The 25,493-nt window shown below is 47.2% G+C and overlaps 1 protein-coding gene across 1 annotated transcript in view; it reads right to left on the bottom strand.

The window, feature by feature from the left end:
- LOC138666366 (zinc finger protein 585A-like) overlaps window positions 1-25,493 on the bottom strand; it is a 170,783-nt gene that overhangs the window by 560 nt on the left and 144,730 nt on the right. Inside the window, exon 8 of the mRNA XM_069754594.1 lies at window positions 88-840. Within this exon, the coding sequence (XP_069610695.1) occupies window positions 88-840 (753 nt within the window). The remainder of the gene's footprint in view (window positions 1-87; window positions 841-25,493) is intronic.

The raw sequence follows: 25,493 nt of genomic DNA, 5'->3' as shown, positions 1-25,493 counted from the left end.
CTCTTTGAGGGTAAAATATTTCCCACATTCTGAACAGGAAAAATGCTTCCCACGTGTGTGAGCTCTATGGTGAGTAAGCAAATCTGCTTTCTGGTTAAAACATTTTCCACATTCTGAACAGGAAAAAGGCTTCTCTCCTGTGTGAGTTCTTTGGTGTGCAACAAGATAACCTTTACGGCTATAACATTTCCCACATTCTGAACAGGAAAAAGGCTTCTCTCCTGTGTGGGTTCTTTGGTGTTCATGTAGACTCCCTTTATGTTTAAAACATTTCCCACATTCTGAACAGGAAAAAGGCTTCTCCCCTGTGTGAGTTATTTGGTGTGCAACAAGATTACTTTTATGGCTAAAACATTTCCCACATTCTGAACAGGAAAAAGGCTTCTCCCCTGTGTGAGTTATTTGGTGTGCAACAAGATCACCTTTACGGCTAAAACATTTCCCACATTCTGAACAGGTAAAAGGCTTCTTTCCTGTGTGAGTTATTTGGTGTGCAACAAGAAGCTGTTTCCATTTAAAACATTTTCCACATTCTGAACAGGAAAAAGGCTTCTCCCCCGTGTGAGTTCTATGGTGACTAACCAAACCCGATTTCAAATTAAAACATTTTCCACATTCTGAACAGGAAAAAGGCTTCTCCCCCGTGTGATTTCTATGGTGATTAACCCATTCTGATTTCTGGATAAAACATTTTCCACATTCTGAACAGGAAAAAGGCTTCTCCCCTGGGTGGGTTCTTTGGTGTCTAACAAGACTCTCTTTGAGGGTAAAACATTTCCCACATTCTGAACAGGAAAAAGGCTTCTCCCCTGTGTGGATTCTTTGGTGTCTAACAAGACTCTCTTTGAGGGTAAAATATTTCCCACATTCTGAACAGGAAAAGTGCTTCCCACGTGTGTGAGCTCTATGGTGAGTAAGCAAATCTGCTTTCTGGTTAAAACATTTTCCACATTCTGAACAGGAAAAAGGCTTCTCCCCTGTGTGAGTTCTCTGGTGAGCAATAAAATGTGATTTCTTGCTAAAACATTTTCCACATTCTGAACATGAAAATGACTTCTTTGCTTTAGGAGCAGTTTGTTTTTTAATGCTTCTTTTGTGACTTTGATTTTCCTTAGTAGTCAGTAATGAATCAGAAGATGGAACCAGTTTCATAGGATCAGATGACAGATCTTTGCTGTGAATGGATGATGGTATATCTGGAGTAATAGCATTCACTTTAGTTGTATCTTGTAGGATCTCAAGATCATTAGATTTGAAAATTGAAGATGTCAGCTGTCCCTCTGATCTCCTGGTACAGTCATCTGCTAAGATAAAAAACAATTATTATTTTTTAATAAAATATCCTTGAGTTTTATATTTTTAAACATTTCTACTTAAACGGTCCATAAAAATGGCAAGCTATGTAAAAAAAAAAACTTTAATTACACTATTTAACAATTACTTTTTTTCTGGGTAGACAGTGTGTTTTCCTAACCCTAAAACAAATAGAAATAGTTGTTGTTCCACCAAAACTTTGCTTCTGTGATCAAGACAATGACATTTTGAAATTTTTCTGTTTTCGGTAAAAATCTCTATTCTTATTCAATACTGAATAGTCTTCTAGAATACTCTTGAACTGATAGACTTGTGCAGAGGTATCTAAAATTTTCCAGAATTATTTAGAAGTTTCTAGAAATTTTTAGAACTTTCAAGAACATTCTAGGACTGTTCAATAGTAGTCATACAAGTATAAAAGCACAGGTGACTCGAACCAACATTTCGGTTTGTTATTGCTGAGTAAGAGAATAACGAATCGTAGTTAAAGAGCAATTATTTTTTTTAGAAGGCATCAAGAGGTTGTTTGCGCCCAGCAGATGCATTTTGCTACGTGTGTGGACAATTTATAAAGACAACAGCGAGAAAGTATTCCATGAAAGCATGTCGTAAGATGTGCGAGGCCTACAAGACATATTTCGGCATGCCTGTCGGGGATCAAGACAAGTCCTGGGCACCTCATTTCACATGCGAATATTGCAAGAAAACTCTTGAAGTGAACAATTGCTGCTCATTTAGATGGCAGTGCTTTATTTTGTAGCATTTCAATGATTAGATCTAGTACAGTTTAAGGCAGTGGGCCCCAACTCTAGGCCTCGAGGGCCGCCAACAGTGCAGGTTTTCAGGATTTCCTTAGTATTGCACAGGGGTTGGAATCATCACCTGTGCAGATGATCACATTACCACCGATGCAATACTAAAGAAATCCTGAAAACCTGCACTGTTGGCGGCCCTCGAGGCCTGGAGTTGGGGACAACTGCTTTAAGGAGTTGCAATTGACAAAATTTTCACATGTCAATTCACTGTAGTAAAATATGTTTTAAGTAATGTATAAAATTTCATGTTTTCAAATTTATATAATTAGATCTGCTATGCTACAGGTTGGTACAGGGGAGAAAAGAGAGCCATGAAGTTTGCTATCCCGCGAATTTGGCAGCAACCGACCGACCACTCAAGCAACTGCTACTTATCCATGGTGGATCCTGCCAAATGTCGCACAGGCAAGAATGCGCCTCAAATCATTTAGCCAGACAATCCTTCTTCCATTGCCCCAGTACAACACTGCCCCGAGATGCCTGTTCCAACTCCCTCGAAAAGGGATCAGCCATCTTCAGGAAAAAGCAGCAAGTCGGACAGCGTGGAAGATATTGGAGATCAAGATTACGTTTTTACAGATGCAGTTGAGAAGAGAAAGCCATACTTTCCTAACCAGAAAGACGTCAAAAATCTAATCAGAGACCTTCGTCTTACCAAGTCCAATGCTTAGCTTCTGACATCCAGGCTCAATTAGTGGAACTTGTTGGATGAAAGCGTGCAAGCCACAGATCAGAGAAAGCGCCACCAAACATTTTCCAACTTTTACCTTTAACATGTTTGTCTATAATTTTCTTTCTAATCTCCTGAGACAACTCTTTCCTTCGCTTCCTCTGGTCTATGTTGAGTGTGATACACACAATGTCACCAAACAGCACAGTGAGTATCTGAACAAAAACCACTGAAACATACTAATTAAACAGGTCCGATTACATACATTTTCAAGGGACTAGATCAATATGATCAAGGACACTCCAAAATAGATAATTCCTGCACAAACACATGGAGTAAATGTCTAAAAAGAATTATTTCATAAAAATAACAAAGTTTATTGAAAACATGATATTACAAGAAAATCACAAAAAAATCATGATAAAAACAGCATATCAATGACAAGGCACATAGAGAGCTTCTGTGTGAAGGACACAAAAACAGTGGCACTGAGATAAAGCAGGCTGGGCAAACAGAGGTCATAAATCTTCACCTCAATGAACTTCAATGCAACAGCAAAAAAATGCATAGTGCAAATAAGGTGCAAACATTATACCAATTATCCGAAAAAGTTGAGGGCTTAATGTGAGTATACATCACTCTAAATAAATCCATTAGCCAAATATCACTACTCTAGGGAAAAAAGCGACACTCAAAGTCCTGCTTACCCATGTTGCCTGTCAGCGTGTGTCCAAGGCAGCCCCGACGCTCGTTCAGGAGGCAGCCACCTGAAGACGACCACGTGAAAAGCGAGTCAGGGCTGCCTTGGACGCATGCTGACAGGTGACATGGGTAAGCAAGACTTTGTTTGAGTGTCACTTTTATACCTAGGGTAGTGATATTTCACTAATGGGTTTATTTAGAGTGATGTATACCCTCCCACATTAAGCCCTCTAATTTTTCGGATAATTGGTATAATGTTTGCACCTTATTTGCACTATACACTTTTTTGCTATTGCATTGAAGTTTATTGAGGTGGAGATTTATGACCTCTGCTTGCCCAGCCTGCTTTTTCTCAGTGCCACTGTTTTTGTGTCCTTCACACAGAAGCTCTCTATGTGCCTTATCATTGATAAGCTGTTTTTATCATGATTTTCGTGTAATATGTTTTCAATAAACTGTTATTTTTATGACATAATTTTTTGGATAGTGAGTATCTGTAGCCCTGTATACAGGCCACTCACTGATTCCAAGATTGTAGACCCCTGTGATGCTAGTTAGTAGTCACACCGCGATTTAACATGTCCCTTTGTCACATTATTTTCAGGGGAACCATCATTTCTGTCCAGGCCTATTTCATGAGTTTTCTAAAAAATTCTGTAGATGCATGGTGGAAAAGCAATGTCTGACTTTCATTTGTTCATTTTCATAGATCTTTTATTTCTTATTACTTTTGTCAGTTTCAAGTTATTTCTGTGACCAGTCGGTTTTTCTGCCATTTAACGAGGGGTACCAACAATTTTGACCACACATGTATAGATTATAACCCTCAGTGAATAATTTATAAAATGGAATCACATTTCTGTCATTTAGTCATATTAGGGCTTCAGCATATGGTGTGCCCAGTCTCATCTGGGATCTGTTCCTGCTGTCCAGCTGGAGTAATCTGCTCTCTACTTCAGCAAATTGGAAAGTACCACACCCTACTAAAGCTCAAAGCACATGGCCGGAATCTGCCAGAAACAGCGTTGTTCTCCTCTGGTTCAGTCCTCTGTGCTCAGCTTGTGTATTTGTTCCCTGTTGTGACCGTGGCCCGTTTACTGACTACTCTTGTGTCTTCGGATTCTGTATTCTGTCCTTCTAGTTCTGACCCTGCTACCTGACCATTCTTCTTGCCATCTAATACCACAGAGTAGCAGGTAACACCATGGTCCAAGCCTAGGGGTCCCAGTGTAAGTCCAGATCCATGTAATGGTGTTAAAGGGCGATGAGCAAGGCAATCCTTGGGATATGAAAAGCAGAGAAGATAGTGCCAAGCATGTTCATGGTGGAGATCTCTTGAGCTGCCAGTTGACCATGAACATTGCTCGCAATACATTGTGTCTGCAAACTATTCCAGCTAGATCTGCAGTCAAACAGCTAAATGGCTCCTTCCCTTCTGAACACTGCCATGTGCCCAGAGAGTAGTGTACAATCGTATGTAGGGTATTGTGAGAATCTGGAAAATAATTTGTAAGATCCATTTGTTTTCTATTATCCTTTGTGAATAATTCCAAAGTTATCACCACATAAAGTGATAGACGTCAGATTGTAAAAATGGGGCCTGATTAAGAACACAAAACTGGCTGCGGGAAGAGGATAAATCAGAGTATTCTGGACACTACTGTAATCAAAAACTGACTATAGATAATAACATCTACTGAAATGCTCAAACTGAACAGTCTCCATCAGTAATAAATGAGCAGCTAGTGGTGAAACCTCTCTGGGGTAATTAGAGCACGGGGCTCGGTGACTTCACAATCTAAACTATCGGAAGCTCCAATATTTTTTGTCAGATGAGTTTCAAGAAGAAATATTACACATTTATAGAGAACTGTATATAATAGTGCAGAGCGGAGATGTCTTAAAGGGAACCTGTCAGCAGGATTGTGCTCAGTAACTACAGACACTGTCAGGTCGGTGCCGTTATACTGATTACACCGATACCTGGTGATGAAATCCGTCTTGTGGTTGTTGTTTAATCTGTATTTGTAGTTTTCAGTTAATGAGATTCTCGTGCTCTGGGGCAGGGCTGTGGGCGGGGCTTTGTGGTGCTCTGGGGCGGGGCTTTGTGCGGCTCTGATTACATATTCATCTGTATTGGCTTATGACAGGTCGCTGATCCCTCACTGTCCTGCCCCCATTTTTACATAATGTATATAATAGTGTTGATATTATTGCTGACTAATGCCTATAATATTGTGGCTATTGGGAGGTGTCACGGATCCCTTCTCCGTGGTGTCACTTATTCGTCACGAGCCTCCTCTCACACGTGACTTGGGGTTGTGCCTGCAAGGGTTAATCTATCTCCCCACTCTCAGTCCAGCATTCAACTTCTGTCCTATGCTGTAATGGGAGCATAAATCACACACCGACCCAGGCCACACACCCGCTCATACACTCTGCCACCACTCATCGAATACACGGGCGATGAGTCCCGGAACTAATAATACTAATAATGTTTATCACTCATAAGGCTCACACACCTTAGGCTATGGATTCTTTTAGAACATTCAAGGTTCAAATTGTTAAAGTTTTATACTTTAATAACAAAAGGTTCAATGCTTACAATAAGAAAAAGGTATAAAAATATGATAATAAAAAGACATACAACTTATGCAAAACAATATAAAATAAAGAGGATAAACTTACAGAAATTATCTAACTGGTAGTTGCTTCTGCTCCCTGAGGGTAGGACGAATGCAGATTGGATCATACCAGCATCTCAGGCTGCCCTATCATGTGAACACAATTCTCTGTCTGCAGCCTAAATTTATAACTTTGGTCTGGAGGTCAGGTTTCTAGACCGGCCCCTCAGGTTAATATCATAATTGCTGGCTTTTTGATTGGCCATGGCCGCGCTACTAATGAATATATTATTTTTCTCTTGAGACACTTGTGAAAAGGTTCTCAGGAATAGATAACCTCAGGCCGCAATTAACATCCCCCCTCCAAGCGCTAGGAGGTTTCAAGTGCTACCTTTCTTCTTGGCCCTAGCTAGACCTCCTGGTGAGATATGGAGACAATTTCTACTAGTCCCAAGGAAGTACCTATTAACACCTAGGTGCGACTTGCCTTCAGGACAGATGTTAATTATCACTAGTCACACATATAACCCTAGACATATGCCCCACACACATTATATATATATATATATATATATATAGATAGATAGATAGATAGATAGATAGATAGATAGAGAGAGAGAGAGATACACACATATTTCACCACACCTCCCTCCTTATGAACGTGCATGGGGGTTGACTTACAGGTCAGCTCCCGAGCACGTATCTGGGGTCGTCCTCCCAAAAGTCCTTAAAAGGGGGAGAATACAGTGGACGCCTGGGGTACCTCTCTGTAGGCAAACAGCAGATGGGGAGGTACCGCTTCCAGTCTCTCCCTTCAGTCTCCACCAGCATTTTGAGCATTTGCTTTAACGTTCCATTAAAACGCTCGCATAGTCCTTTGTTTTGGGGATGATAGGCGCTGGCCACAAAATGCTGTACTTGTATTCTTTCACAGAGGCTTTCCATCAGGTCAGACATGAACTGGGTTCCCTGATCGGTCAACATTTCCCTGGGGAAACCCACACGAGAGAACACAGTCAGTAAAGCATCCGCCACTTTGTCTGCTCGGATGGAGGACAGTGCCACAGCTTCCGGGTATCGTGTAGCATAGTCCACCACTGTGAGGATGTACTTTTTGCCAGAGCTGCTAGGGATTGCAAGTGGCCCTATGATATCCACAGCCACTTGCTGGAAAGGTTCATCGATCACAGGCAGTGGTATCAATGGAGTTTTTTGTATACTCCCGGACTTTCCAACTCTCTGACAAACTACACATGATCGGCAGTAATTGGCAATATCTGTCCCCATCTTGGGCCAATAGAAGTTATGTGTCAGGCGAGCTTTAGTCTTTTGTATTCCAAGGTGTACGGCCAAAGGAATTTCATAGGCAATTCTCAATAATTGTTCTCTAAATGGATAAGGGACGATCAGCCGCCGTTCATGGTCCCAAGATTCTGTAGTATCCGTGGGGATAGTCTCTGTATACAGTCTGCCCTGGTCCCAGTATACTCTCTTTGCCAGAAGCAGCAGGGGGTCGGTCTGCAAGACATCTGAGCTCCTCCAGACTGACATCTGTGTGCAGGGCCTCCTGGAAGCTCTGACGGTCAGCCTGCAGGCCCTGGCCTAGTGTGACTGCCAGGCCATGGTCTGAAGCTGAGTCCTCAGTGTCTGTTATCTGGGACCTTGGTAGGTCTGCCATGTATGGAGGCTCCGGGACCACAGTATGGGCCTCCTGCCCTGGCAGTTCTGTCTGAGACTCATCCTCTAATCTCTGGGCCTGAGTCTGAGCCGCAGCCTGACTCCGGGTCACAGCTGCCACATAATTACAGTCCTGTGCATTGGGACATTTTCCCTCCTCGCACGGGATCTCAGGTGGGTCTCTTTCTTCCACCTTCTCTGCATCATTTACTTGCAAGGGAGGAACATAGTGGGACACCATCCTCCCCAGGTCCGTGCCTAGCAACACATTGGTGGGAATAGCATCTGATACTCCCACTTCCCTCAGTCCCTTCCCTGCTCCCCAGTCCAGGTACACACGGGCCATGCGCACGGCAGGGCTGACCCCTTCAATCCTGGTTATAGACATAGTCTTTCCTGGTATGATATCGGCAGGGGTTATCATGGCTGGACGCACCAGGGTCACCTCTGCCCCAGTGTCTCTGAGGCCAATGGTGACTTTATTGCCAACAGTGACAGATTGACAGTTCTCATTAGCCCTCGCATCAGAGCTGGCTACAAAGAGGACAGACGGTGGGGACACAGACGGCTTTGTAGTTGGGCGTTTCTCCCTATCAGGGCAGACAGCGCTAACATGTCCCACTTTGTTGCAGGAGGAGCACCGGCGTGCATCACCTAGAGAATGTCTATTCCCCGGGGCCCCATAGAAGGTGGGCTTGGACAGCACTGGTGATCAACCGGCAGAGGGAGAAGGGTCCCCGTTTGGCTTACTTCCCCTCCAGCTGAATCCCGATGGCTTCCGCACCTCAGGCATCCTGTTAGCCACATAGCAGTCTGCAATCTTTGCAGCCTGATCCGCAGTTTGTGGCTCCCGATCACACACAAATTGTCGTACATTCGTGGGGCACGTGTGAAGAAATTGATCCTTGACCATAAGATCCGTTAAGGCCTCAAAACTGTTAACAGAAAGTCCCTTAATCCATTGGTGGAACGTGGTCCTCAAGGTGCTCACAACATCTGCATAGCTGTCAGTTGATACACGTTGTAGGTTCCGGAACTTTCTACGATACACTTCTGGTGTCAGGTTGTATTTCCTGATCAGGGCCTCTTATGGTCTCATATTATTATTATTATTATTATTATTATTCGCATCTAGCTCTGGTGGGAAGCCAGGAAAAACTTCCAGGGCTTTGCCTCTCAACCCTGGAGTTAGATACTGCGCCCGCTGCTCACGGGGTATATGGTATTGCCTGCAGGTTTTTTCAAACCCCCGAAGGAAAGTATCCAAGTGCGTATCCTTCTCCATCACAGGGAAGTTTTCCAGACGTGGTCGCCTTGGATTTATGTCCTGGGAGGGGGTTATCGGAGGACTGATACCCCACTCTATTTGAGCCATCTGAAGCTGGAAAGCTGTCCTCCCGGCGTTCTGCAGCCTCTCTCTCAGCTCGGTCCCGGCGTTCTGCAGCCTCTCTCTCAGCCCGGTCCAGTTGTTCTGCAGCCTCTCTCTCAGCCTGTCGGTGCTGTAGGATAAGCTGCATGCGCAGATTGGGATCACTTGTTCCCAGCCGCTGTAAGTCCATTTGCAAAGTACAGTCCATAGGCTCCTCAGCACTGGCATTGCTGACATTTCCATCAGGTATCTCCGGTGCAAGAGCTGGCATTGCTGGCTCTCTCTGAGGTGGACTCTCTCCTTGCCCAGATGTTCCAGCACTTTGCTCTATGTCCTGCTCGACCAGGGCGCGTATCAGCAGCTCCCTGGATCTGTCGGCTGTCTCTATTCCTCTCTGCTCACAGAGGCCGGTCAGAGCCTCTTTGCTCTGCTTCTTGTACTGGGCTGCCATATCGATGAACAGCCTTTGCCAAATAAAAGATAGAAAAGAAAAACTAGGAGGGGAAACTGTTTGCAAGTATGTCTAAGCACTGAGTTGAACCTTGAAGAACTGGTGCACTCCTCGCAAGGATACCAATTCTTTAGTACAGGGAATAATTGCTTAAACGATGCACTAATGCTCTAATAGAAATAATTCTATCCCACCGCTCTGCCACCAATTGTCACGGATCCCTTCTCCGTGGTGTCATTTGTCGTCACGTGCCTGCTCTCACACGTGACTTGGGGTTGTGCCTGCAAGGGTTAATCTATCTCCCCACTCTCAGTCCAGCATTCAACCTCTGTCCTATGCTGTAATGAAAGCATAAATCACACACCGACCCAGGCCACACACCCGCTCATACACTCTGCCACCACTCATCGAATACACGGGCGATGAGTCCCGGAACTAATAATACTAATAATGTTTATCACTCATAAGGCTCACACACCTTAGGCTATGGATTCTTTTAGAACATTCAAGGTTCAACTTGTTAAAGTTTTATACTTTAATAACAAAAGGTTCAATGCTTACAATAAGAAAAAGGTATAAAAATATGATAATAAAAAGACATACAACTTATGCAAAACAATATAAAATAAAGAGGAGAAACTTACAGAAATTATCTAACTGGTAGTTGCTTCTGCTCCCTGAGGGTAGGACGAATGTAGATTGGATCACACCAGCATCTCAGGCTGCCCCATCATGTGAACACAATTCTCTGTCTGCAGCCTAAATTTATAACTTTGGTCTGGAGGTTAGGTTTCTAGACCGGCCCCTCAGGTTAATATCATAATTGCTGGCTTTTTGATTGGCCACGGCTGCGCTACTAATGAATATATTATTTTTCTCTTGAGACACTTGTGAAAAGGTTCTCAGGAATAGATAACCTCAGGCCGCAATTAACATCTCCCCTCCAAGCGCTAGGAGGTTTTAAGTGCTACCTTTCTTCTTGGCCCTAGCTAGACCTCTTGGTGAAATATGGAGACAATTTCTACTAGTCCCAAGGAAGTACCTATTAACACCTAGGTGCGACTTGCCTTCAGGACAGATGTTACATTATGACTAGTCACACATATAACCCTAGACATACGTCACTACACACACATATATATATATATATATATATATATACATACATACATACATATTTCACCACAGGAGGCATAAAAAAAAAATTACATCCAGCAAAATGTCACCGGTGATGGCGGCGCCTGCGCAGTAGCATCTATAAGTAAGAGATAGATGTTACTGGACAGGCGCCGCTGGTGACATTTTGCTGGATGTAATTTTTCTAATCCTCCCAATAGCCACAATATTATAGCATTATCAAAAATAATATCAACACTATTATATGAATTATGTAAAAATGGGGGCAGGTCAGTGAGGGATCAACGACCTGTCACAGGCCAATACAGATGAATATGTAATCAGAGCACCACATAAAGCCCTGCCCACGAGCACCACATAAAGCCCCGCCCAGAGCACCACATAAAGCCCCACCCACAGCCACGCCCCAGAGCACGAGAATCTCATTAACTGAAAACTACAAATACAGATTACACAACAGTAAACCAAAGTTGCATTCATTTATGGTGGACCATTGGCGCTACTATGAATCCTGACCAGAAAATTAGAGGAAATAATATTGCTCCCCATTTCAGAAGAGATTGTGCAGTAATCTGAATTTCTTAGGATCAAAAACAATGTAATTTATGAGGTGGAGTGAATCCATGAAACCATGGCTGGAGCCAACACATCTCCTGCAGGCGGGAATACATGTATATTCCAGCCATCAGCCACGCACAGCTCAGAGATATATCATGGCACCGGTGTGATGGGTTTATGTAGATTATCACAATCCTCCTGGAAGTTAGTCGGTTTTAATACAAATTGAAAAGTCCAGATAAAGGGAAACTCTGTTATTGTCCAGAAATTCACACTTGGCCTCACTGCACATTTAATGTTGTCGATCATTAAAGTGAAGTTTGGCCAGAAAGACTGGACCTGGTCTTGTAGGGACCATATGATCACATTCAGCAGCACAGAAGGGAGAGAAGGGAGATTCCTCCGATAAGATCTCAGGGTTCTAGGAAGCCAACAGCATCATTACCCTCCGCTTTCTCTTACAGGACCATCAGAATATTTTTCTTCTAGTGATTTTCTATCTTGTCAGCACATTCTACGTACGCTGTCACTTGGCTTTATAGTTCACAGATCTGGGCAGGTAACAGCGTCTCCTAAACCCAGGGGGTAGGTGGATCTACCAGGTTGTAAGTTCTACAGAAAAGGGCTTTCAATGACCAAAGTTATTTGAACAGTTTTGGGTGGAGGAGAATGTTGTTGTCTAGAGGTAAAATGGTGATCATGGTAATACGGCCGGACTACACCACCGATAAAGCAGCCACAGCCGGTGACTGAGAAGAATCTGTGACTTCTCTGCATTTAGTGGTCACTACTCACCTGGGTAGCCATATGTAGGAATCTCCTCTTTACACCGCTCATCCCAACTCACATATGTCTCTGTAGTATTAATATGGGTCAGATCTTCACCCTGAAACAAATATTATAAAAGTCACCGACAGAAGGAGAAGTCACATCTATGATCAGCTCTAATCCTGCCATCTCCACCATTCTTATTACACAAGTATAAAACATATAATACTGGTGGATAAAACAAGACTGAGCACAAGACCTTCACCGGCGTCTACACATCATAGGGGAGATCTCCTGACACCTTCTCTCCATCTACCTGATGATCCTGAGGAGCATTGGGATCTTCTTGCTTGCAGTCCTGTGGAAGAAGAGGACGGGGACATCTCTCTGGTGTTGTCTTACTGGATAGATCTGGAGGAAACACATACAGGGAGTGAATTCATTCTTTACATAGTGATAATTATAGGCCGTGTGTATTTAGTCCTGTCTATTACCTGGAGATGTGAGGGGCTGGGGAACCTCCATTATGACATTCTTGTACAGATCTCTGTGGCCTTCTAAATACTCCCACTCCTCCATGGAGAAATAGACAGCGACATCCTGACACCTTATAGGAACCTGACACATACAATGATACCATCATCCCCCGATCCCTTCATAGTGTTACTGTGTAATGTCCCAGCATTCCCAGCAGTGTCACCTCTCCAGTCAGCAGCTCAATCATCTTGTAGGTGAGTTCTAGGATCTTCTGGTCATTGATGTCCTCATGGATCAGGGGGTGAGGTGGAGGCCCCGTGATTGGGCTCAGGGGTCTTCCCCATCCCTCAGACACAGGGTCCTGACAGCGATCACTAGAGGTCTTCTTCACCACTGTGTAATCCTGGTAATGAAGAGACACATTAATAAATCTCACTACAGACATTTCCAGAGTCCTCACCTCTCCAGTTCTGTCCATCTGTTATTCCCATAGATAAGAATGATGTAATGTGATGTCATCAGAATCTCTCACCTCTCCAGTAAGCCGGAAGAGGATCTCTAGGGTGAGGTGTAATATCCTCTCCGCCATCTTGTCTCTGTCCATATCCATCTTTGATGGGTAAATCAGGAAAATTCTCTTTTGTAGAAGATCTTCACTGAGAGGATCCGATATTGTAGAGACCTGAATGAGAAGATGAGCCGATGTAACACCATAAGAATCCTGTAATAATACAATTACTGGAGATAATAAGGGAAACATATGAGGAGATTTATTATTTTACAGTATTTAGTTCCCTTCTTTACATCTACTAATAAATCCTATATATTTATGCAGCACCCCAGAGATCTGGTCGTTGCAGTATGACACTCTGCCACTAAGGGGAGTGATGGTACGTCTGATGGCACTGAAGGAATTCTCCTGACCAGGTATCACCAGCACACATTACACTTCACACTCCGGCCACTAGGAGGAGCAAAAGGCTTTATTTATTGGGCCCCTCCTCACACTGGTAAAACTAGGGGTTGGATAGGAAGTTAGTCAGAAGCTGACTGGGTTGGATTCAGGCAACATCCCGTGGCAGGGGGTGTTGCAGGGAGAAGACACAGGGGGGTCCCTGTCAGGCGTGGGAACCTGGCAGGAGCCTAGCGAACAGAACAAAACGTTACGGAACCGCGCCTGCACCTCCTTGCGGCGGTATCCTAAGAAAGAGACATTTAGCCATGTGTTCCTTGGCTTCGGTCTCTGGTACTGGCTATGGACCAGCATGTCCCTAATGGATTTGCCCTTTCTAAATGTGATGTTCGGGCGCTCTCCCACAAGGTCCTTAGGGTCCGGATCAAATCTAAGTACGTCCCAATGTCTAGAAAAGATCCTCCTGATCTCCTGATGTTGTGTATCAAATGTACCGATGATCCTCAGAATATCATCCGAACCCTCTCTTGTGTGTTTCTGCAGAAGTGCTTGTCTGTCCGCTTTTTTTGCAACATCATAAGCTCTGTTAAGAACATGCCTAGGGTATCCCTTCTCATTAAACCTGTTATACATGTCCCCTGCTTGACTTTTGAACATGTTGTATCCGGAGCAGTTCCTCCTGAACCTGAGGAACTGACCCTTAGGGATCCCTCTTTTGAGGGAGGCCGGATGGTGACTCTGCCAATGTAGCAGGCTATTTGTACTCGTCGGTTTTCTATATATACTGGTGGCTATACCCCCCCCCCCGTTAATTTTTTTGACAATTTTCAAATCTAGGAATGCCAATTCTTTTTCCGCAATTTCAGAGGTAAACCTCAGACCCACGTCATTCACGTTAAGATGTCTCATAAATGCTTCAAAACCCCTCCTTGGAACCAGTCCACACCAAAAAAACATCATCAATATACCTATACCATATAGATATATACTCATCCCACCATCTGTCATCACTTCCAAAAACTATGGTCTCCTCCCACCAGCCCAGGAACATATTAGCATACGACGGGGCACAGGGACACCCCATCGCGGTGCCCCTGAGCTGGTGGAAGTGTTTCCCATCAAAACTGAATGCATTATGGGTAAGGATAAAGCTGAGGATGCTGAGCACAAACTCATTGTGTTCCCAGCATATGACTGATCTTTGTTGTAAAAAATATATCTCACCCCTTCTATCCCTGCTTGATGCGGGATACTACTATAAAGTGCTTCGATATCGATCGAAGCTAGCCACGCATCTTGCCCCAAATGCACCCCTTCTAGTTTCAATAACAGATCAGAGGTGTCCCTCAGATAGGACGGGATGGAGGTGACAAAGGGACGGAGAATCTGGTCGACATAAATTCCACAGTTTTGTGTTAAGGAGTCCACCCCTGAAACGATCGGACGTCCCTTAAGGGGGTGACACCCCTTGTGTACCTTGGGGAGTGTATAGAATGTCGCCACCAGGGGACACTTTGGTAACATAAAGTCAAATTCACTTGGTGAGATTAATTTATGGGATATGGCTTCCTCCAGAATTAGCCTCAATTCACTCTTAAAGTCCTCAAGCGGGTTACTTTCAAGTACCTCGTATGTTGTCCTATCTTGTAGGATGGTGGCGCACATAGTGCGATACTCAAGATGGTCCATAAGGACTAAATTTCCCCATTTGTCTGAGGGTTTTATAATTAGTTGGTCGTTTTTCTAAGGGTATCTAGTGCCCCCCTTTCCTTCTCCGTAGGATTATCCTCAGTATACCAATCCTTTTTTTCAAGTTTCTTGAGGTCCCTTTCTACTAGTAGCGAGAACAGGTCAATATTTCCCATATCCCCCTGTGGGGGCATTCTCACACTTTTATACCTCTCCCCTACTATATGAATTTACTATTTGAAGATTACTATTAGGCGCGCCCTCTATTCAGCAGAGCCAGGGGACCGGAAGCAGTCATTGATCGGCGTCACCAGAGGGCGGACTACTGTGAGTAGCGTGCGATCCAGGGCGAGCACGCGCAGTGACAAGTCTGGGACGCTGTTGGGGGAGCCTCTGGCTTTGTTTGCGCTCCAGAGCGGACATGCGCAGATATGGGCGCTGAACGCTAAAGGAAGTGAGGAGGGGCCTCCTTTGTGATGAAGCTGGCGGGGATTATAAAAGCAGGTATGTGTCATAGGGCAGATTGCTTACCATTAGATATGACACATATCAACTCTGCATCAAGCCTTCTGACGAGCCCGGTTGGGTGAAATGCGTAGAGGCGCAAAATAACAAGGGCGTATGGGGAACCACCGCTGACACATCGGGAGATGAGTATCTATATATCCAATACATCTTGGTATCTATGCAAGGTGTTTTTTGGTATCAGGACCAGATTGGTTCTTGCAGGGGATCTAAACTAATATGCTTTATGAGCTAAATCTCAATTTGTCCTGCATTGCATATAGTGACACGTCTATCTAATCAAAACCAAATATTCTCTTATCCTGCATGTACAGTTAGGGCCAGAAATATTTGGACAGTGACACAATTTTCGCGAGTTGGGCTCTGCATGCCACCACATTGGATTTGAAATGAAACCTCTACAACAGAATTCAAGTGCAGATTGTAACGTTTAATTTGAAGGGTTGAACAAAAATATCTGATAGAAAATGTAGGAATTGTACACATTTCTTTACAAACACTCCACATTTTAGGAGGTCAAAAGTAATTGGACAAATAAACATAACCCAAACAAAATATTTTTATTTTCAATATTTTGTTGCAAATCCTTTGGAGGCAATCACTGCCTTAAGTCTGGAACCCATGGACATCACCAAACACTGGGTTTCCTCCTTCTTAATGCTTTGCCAGGCCTTTACAGCCGCAGCCTTCAGGTCTTGCTTGTTTGTGGGTCTTTCCGTCTTAAATCTGGATTTGAGCAAGTGAAATGCATGCTCAGTTGGGTTTAGATCTGGAGATTAACTTGGCCATTGCAGAATGTTCCACTTTTTGGCACTCATGAACTCCTGGGTAGCTTTGGATATATGCTTGGGGTCATTGTCCATCTGTACTAAGCGCCGTCCAATCAACTTTGCAGCATTTGGCTGAATCTGGGCTGAAAGTATATCCCGGTACACTTCAGAATTCATCCGGCTACTCTTGTCTGCTCTTATGTCATCAATAAACACAAGTGACCCAGTGCCATTGAAAGCCATGCATGCCCATGCCATCACGTTGCCTCCACCATGTTTTACAGAGGATGTGGTGTGCCTTGGATCATGTGCCATTCCCTTTCTTCTCCAAACTTTTTTCTTCCCATCATTCTAGTACAGGTTGATCTTTGTCTCATCTGTCCATAGAATACTTTTCCAGAACTGAGCTGGCTTCTTGAGGTGTTTTTCTGCAAATTTAACTCTGGCCTGTCTATTTTTGGTATTGATGAATGGTTTGCATCTAGATGTGAACCCTTTGTATTTACTGTCATGGAGTCTTCTCTTTACTGTTGACTTAGAGACAGATACACCTACTTCACTGAGAGTGTTCTGGACTTCAGTTGATGTTGTGAACGGGTTCTTCTTCACCAAATTAAGTATGCGGCGATCATCCACCACTGTTGTCATCCGTGGACGCCCAGGCCTTTTTGAGTTCCCAAGCTCACCAGTCAATTCCTTTTTTCTCAGAATGTACCCAACTGTTGATTTTGCTACTCCAAGCATGTCTGCTATCTCTCTGATGGATTTTTTCTTTTTTTTCAGCCTCAGGATGTTCTGCTTCACCTCAATTGAGAGTTCCTTTGACCGCATGTTGTCTGCTCACAGCAACAGCTTCCAAATGCAAAACCACACACCTGGAATCCACCCCTGACCTTTTAACTACTTCATTGATTACAGGTTAACGAGGGAGACGCCTTCAGAGTTAATTGGTCCCTTGAAAAAGAGGACGCTATGCATTACAGAGCTATGATTCCTAAACCCTTTCTCCGATTTGGATGTGGAAACTATCATATTGCAGCTGGGAGTGTGCACTTTCAGCCCATATTATATATATAATTGTATTTCTGAACATGTTTTTGTAAACAGCTAAAATAACAAAACTTGTGTCACTGTCCAAATATTTCTGGCCCTAACTGTATCTATGTGTTATATATAGGTGATTTTGTGACCCTTGCTCCATTTTAGGGGATACCTATAAAAGTAATATTTGGATCACTGAGGCTGATACATGAGTGATCTCCTATAGGGCGGTATTATTTGTTTCCCCAATCTATATACGCCATGTGTTCATACACTGTTTTTATTATATTGGGGACCTAGCTTTTCCCTAGCACAGGCAGTCCTCTGTTCAGTGTTATAGGATCCTTTAGCTTGTGGGTAGAGGTGCTCTCTAGCGGCGGTAGGACTTATCAGGGCTACTAGGGTCAGCTATCGTGGAGCGGGGGCACCATAACGTTCCCCCCTAGGGTGCCAACCTCCGCTGTCAGGCAGGGGCGTATATAGGTGCCGAAGCTAGGGCTGTCTAGTCTCTTCCCCATTAGACTTTTGTGGTTGTGTTTTTTGAGCACCTTTTTGTTTTTTTGTGTTTGTTTTCTTTTGAGCACGGCAGTCTGTCTTGGTTTTAAACAATAAAGTATTTTTTAACGTTAGGGCATTCTAAATATGATTTATACCTCTCCCCTACTATATGAATTTACTATTTGAAGATTACTAATACATGGGGGCACACAGGTGCAACGGGGGCCAGGGTGGTAGCCGTACCGAGGGATTGCTGCTGCTTCCTCATCACACATCGACGCTCCGCTACAGAAATATCATGTCCATTTTGTGGTGTGCTGTGTGTCAAGTAGTTCATCCACCTGTGAGTCAGAATCCTTCACAGCATACAGGGCATCCGTCGCAGACACACACAAATGTTATCAAAGTCCAGATTCATTTTCAATAAAACTTTACTTAACTCGTGCATCTTCATAACAGATTTAACCCAACAATCTTCAAAAGACTTAAGAACTTCTCCTCCTGCACTTTCCCTGGTCTTTTCCTTCAGCTTATCTTCTAGCACTGTGGCTTCCAGACCCGCAGTCCCCTGGGAATTCCAGCTTTCTGATACTAGGTGCTCCCCGTCCACTTTCCCCATCCTGGGTGAAAAATCAGGTTGCCTCTGCAATTCCTGTTCAGACCGTAAGTCCCGGACGTCACGGGAGGTAACCCACAGACAAGCCACCGACCCTTCCAGACTACCTCGCTTTTCACGTGCTTCAAGATCTAACATCTCCAGACCTGCTTCCCTCAGTGCTTCTTCTGTCTCTCTCAACTGTAACTCACCACACAACTACTACCACTGCTTCTAGAACAATTCCTCTCACTCTGCTCTAGCTCCTCCCACTACCTGAAAATTACCTCAGAAAGGCACTCTCCCTGCCACTACACTGGCTCCGCCCCTTTCTCGACTGTCACTACTCTGACTGAAACCAGTTCTCAACACAATCTAATCTCCTACTCTACAGCGCCCCCTTAACACTAACCCGCAACTACACTGCCATAACCCTTACCAATGCTGACCTACCACTGCCACTGACTGCCCCTATTCCTGTCCCTAACACACAGATATCAGAACAGTGTCAGCCAATGTCATATTAAACAGTGTCAACTATCATAAACTTCACAGGGCACAGAGCAAAAACATACCCAGTTTCATTAGGTAGGCATACACAGGAATGCAGGGCTCAAAGCAGTGGCCTGCACACCCCCTTACATAGGGGCCGGTAGTAATACACGGGGGCACACAGGGGCCAGAAGTGATATACGGGGGCACACAGGGGCCAGTAGTAATATATGGGGCACACAGGGGTCAGTAGTAATATATGGGGGCACACAGGGGCCAGTAGTAATATACGGGGGGCACACAGGGGCCAGTAATATATGGGGGCACACAGGGGCCAGTAGTAATATATGGGGCACACAGGGGCCAGTAGTAATATATGGGGGCACACGGGGGCCAGTAGTAATATATGGGGGCACACGGAGGCCAGTAGTAATATATGGGGGCACACGGGGGCCAGTAGTAATATATGGGGGCACACAGGGGCCCATAGTAATATACGGGGGCACACAGGGGCCAGTTGTGATATATGGGGGCACACAGGGGCCAGTAGTAATATATGGGGGCACACAAGGGCCAGTAGTAATATATGGGGGCACACAGGGGCCAGAAGTAATATACGGGGGCACACAGGTGACAGTAGTAACATATGGGGGCACACAGGGGCCAGTAGTAATATATGGGGGCACACAGGGGCCAGAAGTAATATATGGGGGGCACACAGGGGCCAGTAGTAATATATGGGGGCACACAGGGGCCACTAATACTATTTGGGGCCACATAGAAGGATTTATGGCTCCTGTAGGTGAATAGGGGAATATTATCATGTGGGGTTAGGAGGGAGAATTCTTACAGTGGCCGGTACACAGGGGAGGACATTAAGGTACCTTCACACTGAGCAACTTTACAACGAGAACGACAATGATCCGTGACGTTGCAGCGTCCTGGATAGCGATCTCGTTGTTTGACACGCAGCAGCGATCAGGATCCTGCTGTGACATCGCTGGTCGGAGCTAGAAGGTCAGAACTTTATTTGGTCGTCAAATCGGCGTGATTCGTCATGTTTGACAGCAAAAGCAACGATGCCAGCAATGTTTTTACATGGAGAAACAACCAGCGAGAATGATAGCACTGGATCGCTCCTGCATCGTTCTGGAGTAGCTGTGTTTGACGTCTCTACAGCGACCTAACAGCGACGCTCCAGCGATCTAGTTTAGGTCAGATCGTTGTCTATATCGCTGGAGCGTCGCTAAGTGTAACGGTACCTTTACTGTCTGGAGACAAAGAGGAAAACGCACTCACTGCACAGACACAGCCAGGACTATCAGGTGTGAATAAGCGCTATAGTGAGGGTGCGGAGTATGGAGGCGATATAGGAGGAGGAATCCCCCACATGGAGGATGACGAGGACTGCGCAGACTCCACCTGCAGAGCCGCACACCGGGAATCCACAGGGAGAAAGGAGCTTCTGGGGGAAACACTAGACTGTGCAGCTCCTCCCAGGTGTGACGTCATTTCCGGGGTGTGGCGTCATTTCCGGGGCGTGTCACACTGGGGGCGTGACCTGACTCAGTACAGGCAGAGAAGCCGCCATTACACAGGTTGGCTGCAGTCAGGGCAGGCAGCGGCCATACAGCCCAGGCTCACCCGGGAGAACACAGATCCCTGCGGTGTCCTGACTGCACTGTGCGGCCGGCGGCTCCAGCTCCCACCAGACAGTGTGCTGTCCCCTACTGAGCATTCGCCCGGAGGCCCCGACCCTGCCGTCACGTGGTGCTGACAGAGTCACGGGACTACATTTCCCGGCGCTCACTGCATAAGAGAAGAAGCGATTCCCGGTAACGGGCGGGAAATTCCCGGGGCGGGGCCATCTCCCGTGATTCGTGTGTCCCGCCGTGCACACACTGTGGTGAGGTGTGGAGCTTGTAACAACGCTGCTGGCACCACTGCATGGCCTCCCATCCCCCACCTGCATTACACTCAAACTCACTCACTTCTCTGGGCCTTGTTGTGACTTATCTCTGCTGCCAGCTCCATGCTGTGTGCCTCATGTCTGCTGCTTGCTCTGTGCATGCTGTCTGTGTGCATAGGGGGGCGGCGCCGGAAACTCCTGTGTCTTATTGAGTCTCTGTGCACCTTGCTAAGGTGTCCCCGGCCAATCGCCATGAGGCTTCCTGTATTTAAGACATCCCCACCCATTGGTGGGGGCCTGTGCAACTTACTACCTCAGTCAGTTCTTAGCTGCTGAGGTGCCAGGCCCTGTCTGTTAATCTTGTGTCCGCCACCCAGGGGGGCGCTGCACACTCTGTGGCTCAGCTCTGCACACTCTGTGGCTCAGCTCTGCACACTCTGTGGCTCAGCTCTGCACACTCTGTGGCTCAGCTCTGCACACTCTGTGGCTCAGCTCTGCACACTCTGTGGCTCAGCTCTGCACACTCTGTGGCTCAGCTCTGCACACTCTGTGGCTCAGCTCTGCACACTCTGTGACTCAGCTCTGCACACTCTGTGACTCAGCTCTGCACACTCTGTGACTCAGCTCTGCACACTCTGTGACTCAGCTCTGCACACTCTGTGGCTTTGCTCTCAGCTCTGCACACTCTGTGGCTTTGGACTCAGCTCTGCACACTGTGGCTTTGCTCTCGGCTCTGCACACTCTGTGACTCAGCTCTGCACACTCCGTGGCTTTGCTCTCAGCTCTGCACACTCTGTGACTCAGCTCTGCACACTCTGTGACTCCGCTCTGCACACTCTGTGGCTTTGCACTCAGCTCCGCACACTCTGTGGCTTTGCTCTCGGCTCCGCACACTCTGTGGCTTTGCTCTCAGCTCCGCACACTCTGTGGCTCTGCTCTCAGCTCCGCACACTCTGCGGCTCTGCTCTCAGCTCCGCACACTCTGTGGCTCTGCTCTCAGCTCCGCACACTCTGTGGCTCTGCTCTCAGCTCCGCACACTCTATGGCTCTGCTCTCAGCTCCGCACACTCTGTGGCTTTGCTCTCAGCTCGGCACACTCTGTGGCTCTGCTCTCAGCTCCGCACACTCTGCGGCTCTGCTCTCTGCTCCGCACACTCTGTGGCTCTGCTCTCAGCTCCGCACACTCTATGGCTCTGCTCTCAGCTCCGCACACTCTGTGGCTCTGCTCTCAGCTCCGCACACTCTGTGGCTCTGCTCTCAGCTCCGAACACTCTGTGGCTTTGATCTCAGCTCCGCACACTCTGTGGCTTTGATCTCAGCTCCGCACACTCTGTGGCTCTGCTCTCAGCTCCGCACTCTGTGGCTCTGCTCTCAGCTCTGCACTCTGCGGCTCTGCTCTCAGCTCTGCTCTCTGTAGCTTTGCTCTGTGGCTCCGCTCAGCGGCTCTGCTCCTTGTGATTCTACCTTGCTCCGCTCCTTGCGGTTCTACGTCTCTTGCTCTTGGCTCCGCCTCCTGCATTTCTTCCCCTTGCTCCGCCTCCTGCTCTTGGCTCTGCCCCCTCTGTTTCTGCATGTGGCAACGCCTCCTGCTCTTGGCTCCGACTCCTGCGTTTCTGCACGTGGCTCCGCCTTCTGCGTTTCTGCACTTAGCTCCTCCTCCTCCTGGCTCCGCCTCCTGCGTCTGTCATTGGCTCTAGCTCCTGTGCTTTCGCTCTGCATCCGCTCTTGCGGTCTCTCTCTACCTATTCTTAAGTCGTCCTGTCTGAACAGGTTCCTAAATGTTTTCATATATCTGCCTGCAGACCGGTCCCTACCGGTTCTTCCAGTGTACCAGCCTTGTCCGCCTGTCCTGCCAGAGAGCCAGCCGTACCCCCCTGTCTGCCAGAGTGCCAGCCATACCCGCTTGCCTGTCTGTCCATGTTCCGTTCCCCGGTGGGATCAGCAGCCACAGCCAGACTCCACCCTGGAGTGGCACCTGGTAGTTTCCTGCCGCACAAGTCTGACCTCACCATCAGAGGCTCCAGCGAAGACCAAGGAAGCTACTTAGTTACGCCCCTTCCAGGGAAGTCTGGTCTGTGGCCCAGTGGGGTTACACCCCCGCACCAACCAGTCCGGGCGCGAGCATGACAGAGCTCTTCCCAGTAATCCGGCCTCATCCTGGCGGTCCACACTGTGCTGGACTGTGAGAGAACCTGAGCTGTGGTGACATCATCACACTGATAACAGCCAGTGCAGGAGCATACACTGACGGCTCAAGCAGTGATAGGAGCGGCCCAGAATGGCCTCAGAGGCGCTCCGAAGGGAGAAGTGACTGTGGCCCTGAAGGGAGAAATGACTGTGGCCCCCGAAGGGAGAAATGACTGTGGCCCCAGAGGGAGAAATGACTGTGGCCCTGAAGGGAGAAATGACTGTGGCCCCGAAGGGAGAAATGACTGTGGCCCCCGAATGGAGAATGACTCTGGCCCCAGAGGGAGAAATGACTGTGGCCCCCGAAGGGAGAAATGACTGTGGCCCCCGAAGGGAGAATGACTCTGGCCCCAGAGGGAGAAATGACTGTGGCCCCCGAAGGGAGAAATGACTGTGGCCCCCGAAGGGAGAATGACTCTGGCCCCAGAGGGAGAAATTACTGTGGCCCCAGAGGGAGAAATGACTGTGGCCCCAGAGGGAGAAATGACACTGGCCCAAGAGGGAGAAATGACTGTGGCCCCAGAGGGAGAAATGACTGTGGCCCCAGAAGGAGAAATTACACTGGCCCCCGAAGGGAGAATGACTCTGGCCCCAGAGGGAGAATTTACACTGGCCCCAGAGGGAGAAATGACTGTGGCCCCAGAAGGAGAAATTACACTGGCCCCCGAAGGGAGAATGACTGTGGCCCCAGAGGGAGAAATGACTGTGGCCCCAGAGGGAGAAATGACTGTGGCCCCCGAAGGGAGAATGACTCTGGCCCCAGAGGGAGAAATTACTGTGGCCCCAGAAGGGGAATTGACACTGGCCCCAGAAGGAGAAATGACTGTGGCCCCCGAAGGGAGAATGACTCTGGCCCCAGAGGGAGAAATGACTGTGGCCCCCGAAAGGAGAATGACTCTGGCCCCAGAGGGAGAAATGACTGTGGCCCCAGAAGGAGAAATGACACTGGCCCCAGAAGGAGAAATGACTGTGGCCCCCGAAGGGAGAATGACTCTGGCCCCCGAAGGGAGAAATTAATGTGGCCCCAGAAGGGGAATTGACACTGGCCCCAGAAGGAGAAATGACTGTGGCCCCCGAGGGGAGAATGACTCTGGCCCCAGAGGGAGAAATGACTGTGGCCCCAGAGGGAGAAATGACTGTGGCCCCCGAAGAGAGAAATGACTGTGGCCCCCGAAGGGAGAAATGACTGTGGCCCCCGAAGGGAGAAATTACTGTGGCCCCAGAAGGGGAATTGACACTGGCCCCAGAAGGAGAAATGACTGTGGCCCCCGAGGGGAGAATGACTCTGGCCCCAGAGGGAGAAATGACTGTGGCCCCCGAAGGGAGAAATTACTGTGGCCCCCGAAGGGTGAATGACTCTGGCCCCAGAGGGAGAAATTACTGTGGCCCCAGAAGGGGAATTGACACTGGCCCCAGAAGGAGAAATTACTGTGGCCATCGAAGGGAGAATGACTCTGGCCCCAGAGGGAGAAATGACACTGGCCCCCGAAGGGAGAATGACTCTGGCCCCAGAGGGAGAAATGACTGTGGCCCCCGAAGGGAGAATGACTGTGGCCCCAGAGGGAGAAATGACTGTGGCCCCAGAAGGAGAAATGACACTGGCCCCAGAGGGAGAAATGACTGTGGCCCCTGGGCTCCCACTAAGAATACACAGATAGTGAGGCCTCTGAGTGGCCCCGAAGGGAGAAATGACACTGGCCTCAGGGCTCCCACTAAGAATACACAGCTAGTGATAGGACGGGGCCCAGAATGGCCTCAGTGGCCCCGAAGGGAGAAGTGACTGTGGCCCTGAAGGGAGAAATGACTGTGGCCCCCAAAGGGAGAATGACTCTGGCCCCAGAGGGAGAAATTACTGTGGCCCCAGAGGGAGAAATGACTGTGGCCCCGAAAGGGAGAATGATTCTGGCCCCAGAGGGAGAAATGACTGTGGCCCCAGAGGGAGAAATGACTGTGGCCCCTGGGCTCCCACTAAGAATGCACAGATAGTGATAGGACGGGGCCCAGAATGGCCTCTGAGTGGCCCCGAAGGGAGAAATGACACTGGCCCCAGGGCTCCCACTAAGAATACACAGCTAGTGATAGGACGGGGCCCAGAATAGCCTCAGTGGCCCCGAAGGGAGAAATGACTGTGGCCTCAAAGGGAGAAATGACAGTGGCCCCTGCCGGGCTCACAGTGATAACATCCAGTGCATTGAAGAGGACACTGACTGCTACAATGATTGGAGCGGCCCGGGGCCGGTGTTAGACAAAGTGGGGCCCATGTCCATATAAAACACGGACATGTTACATTTATATCGGTGTCACCAGTGTTT

The sequence above is a fragment of the Ranitomeya imitator genome, chromosome 2 (assembly GCF_032444005.1).
Source record: "Ranitomeya imitator isolate aRanImi1 chromosome 2, aRanImi1.pri, whole genome shotgun sequence".
Lineage (NCBI taxonomy): Eukaryota > Metazoa > Chordata > Amphibia > Anura > Dendrobatidae > Ranitomeya > Ranitomeya imitator.
This window is presented reverse-complemented; position numbering and strand designations above follow the sequence as displayed.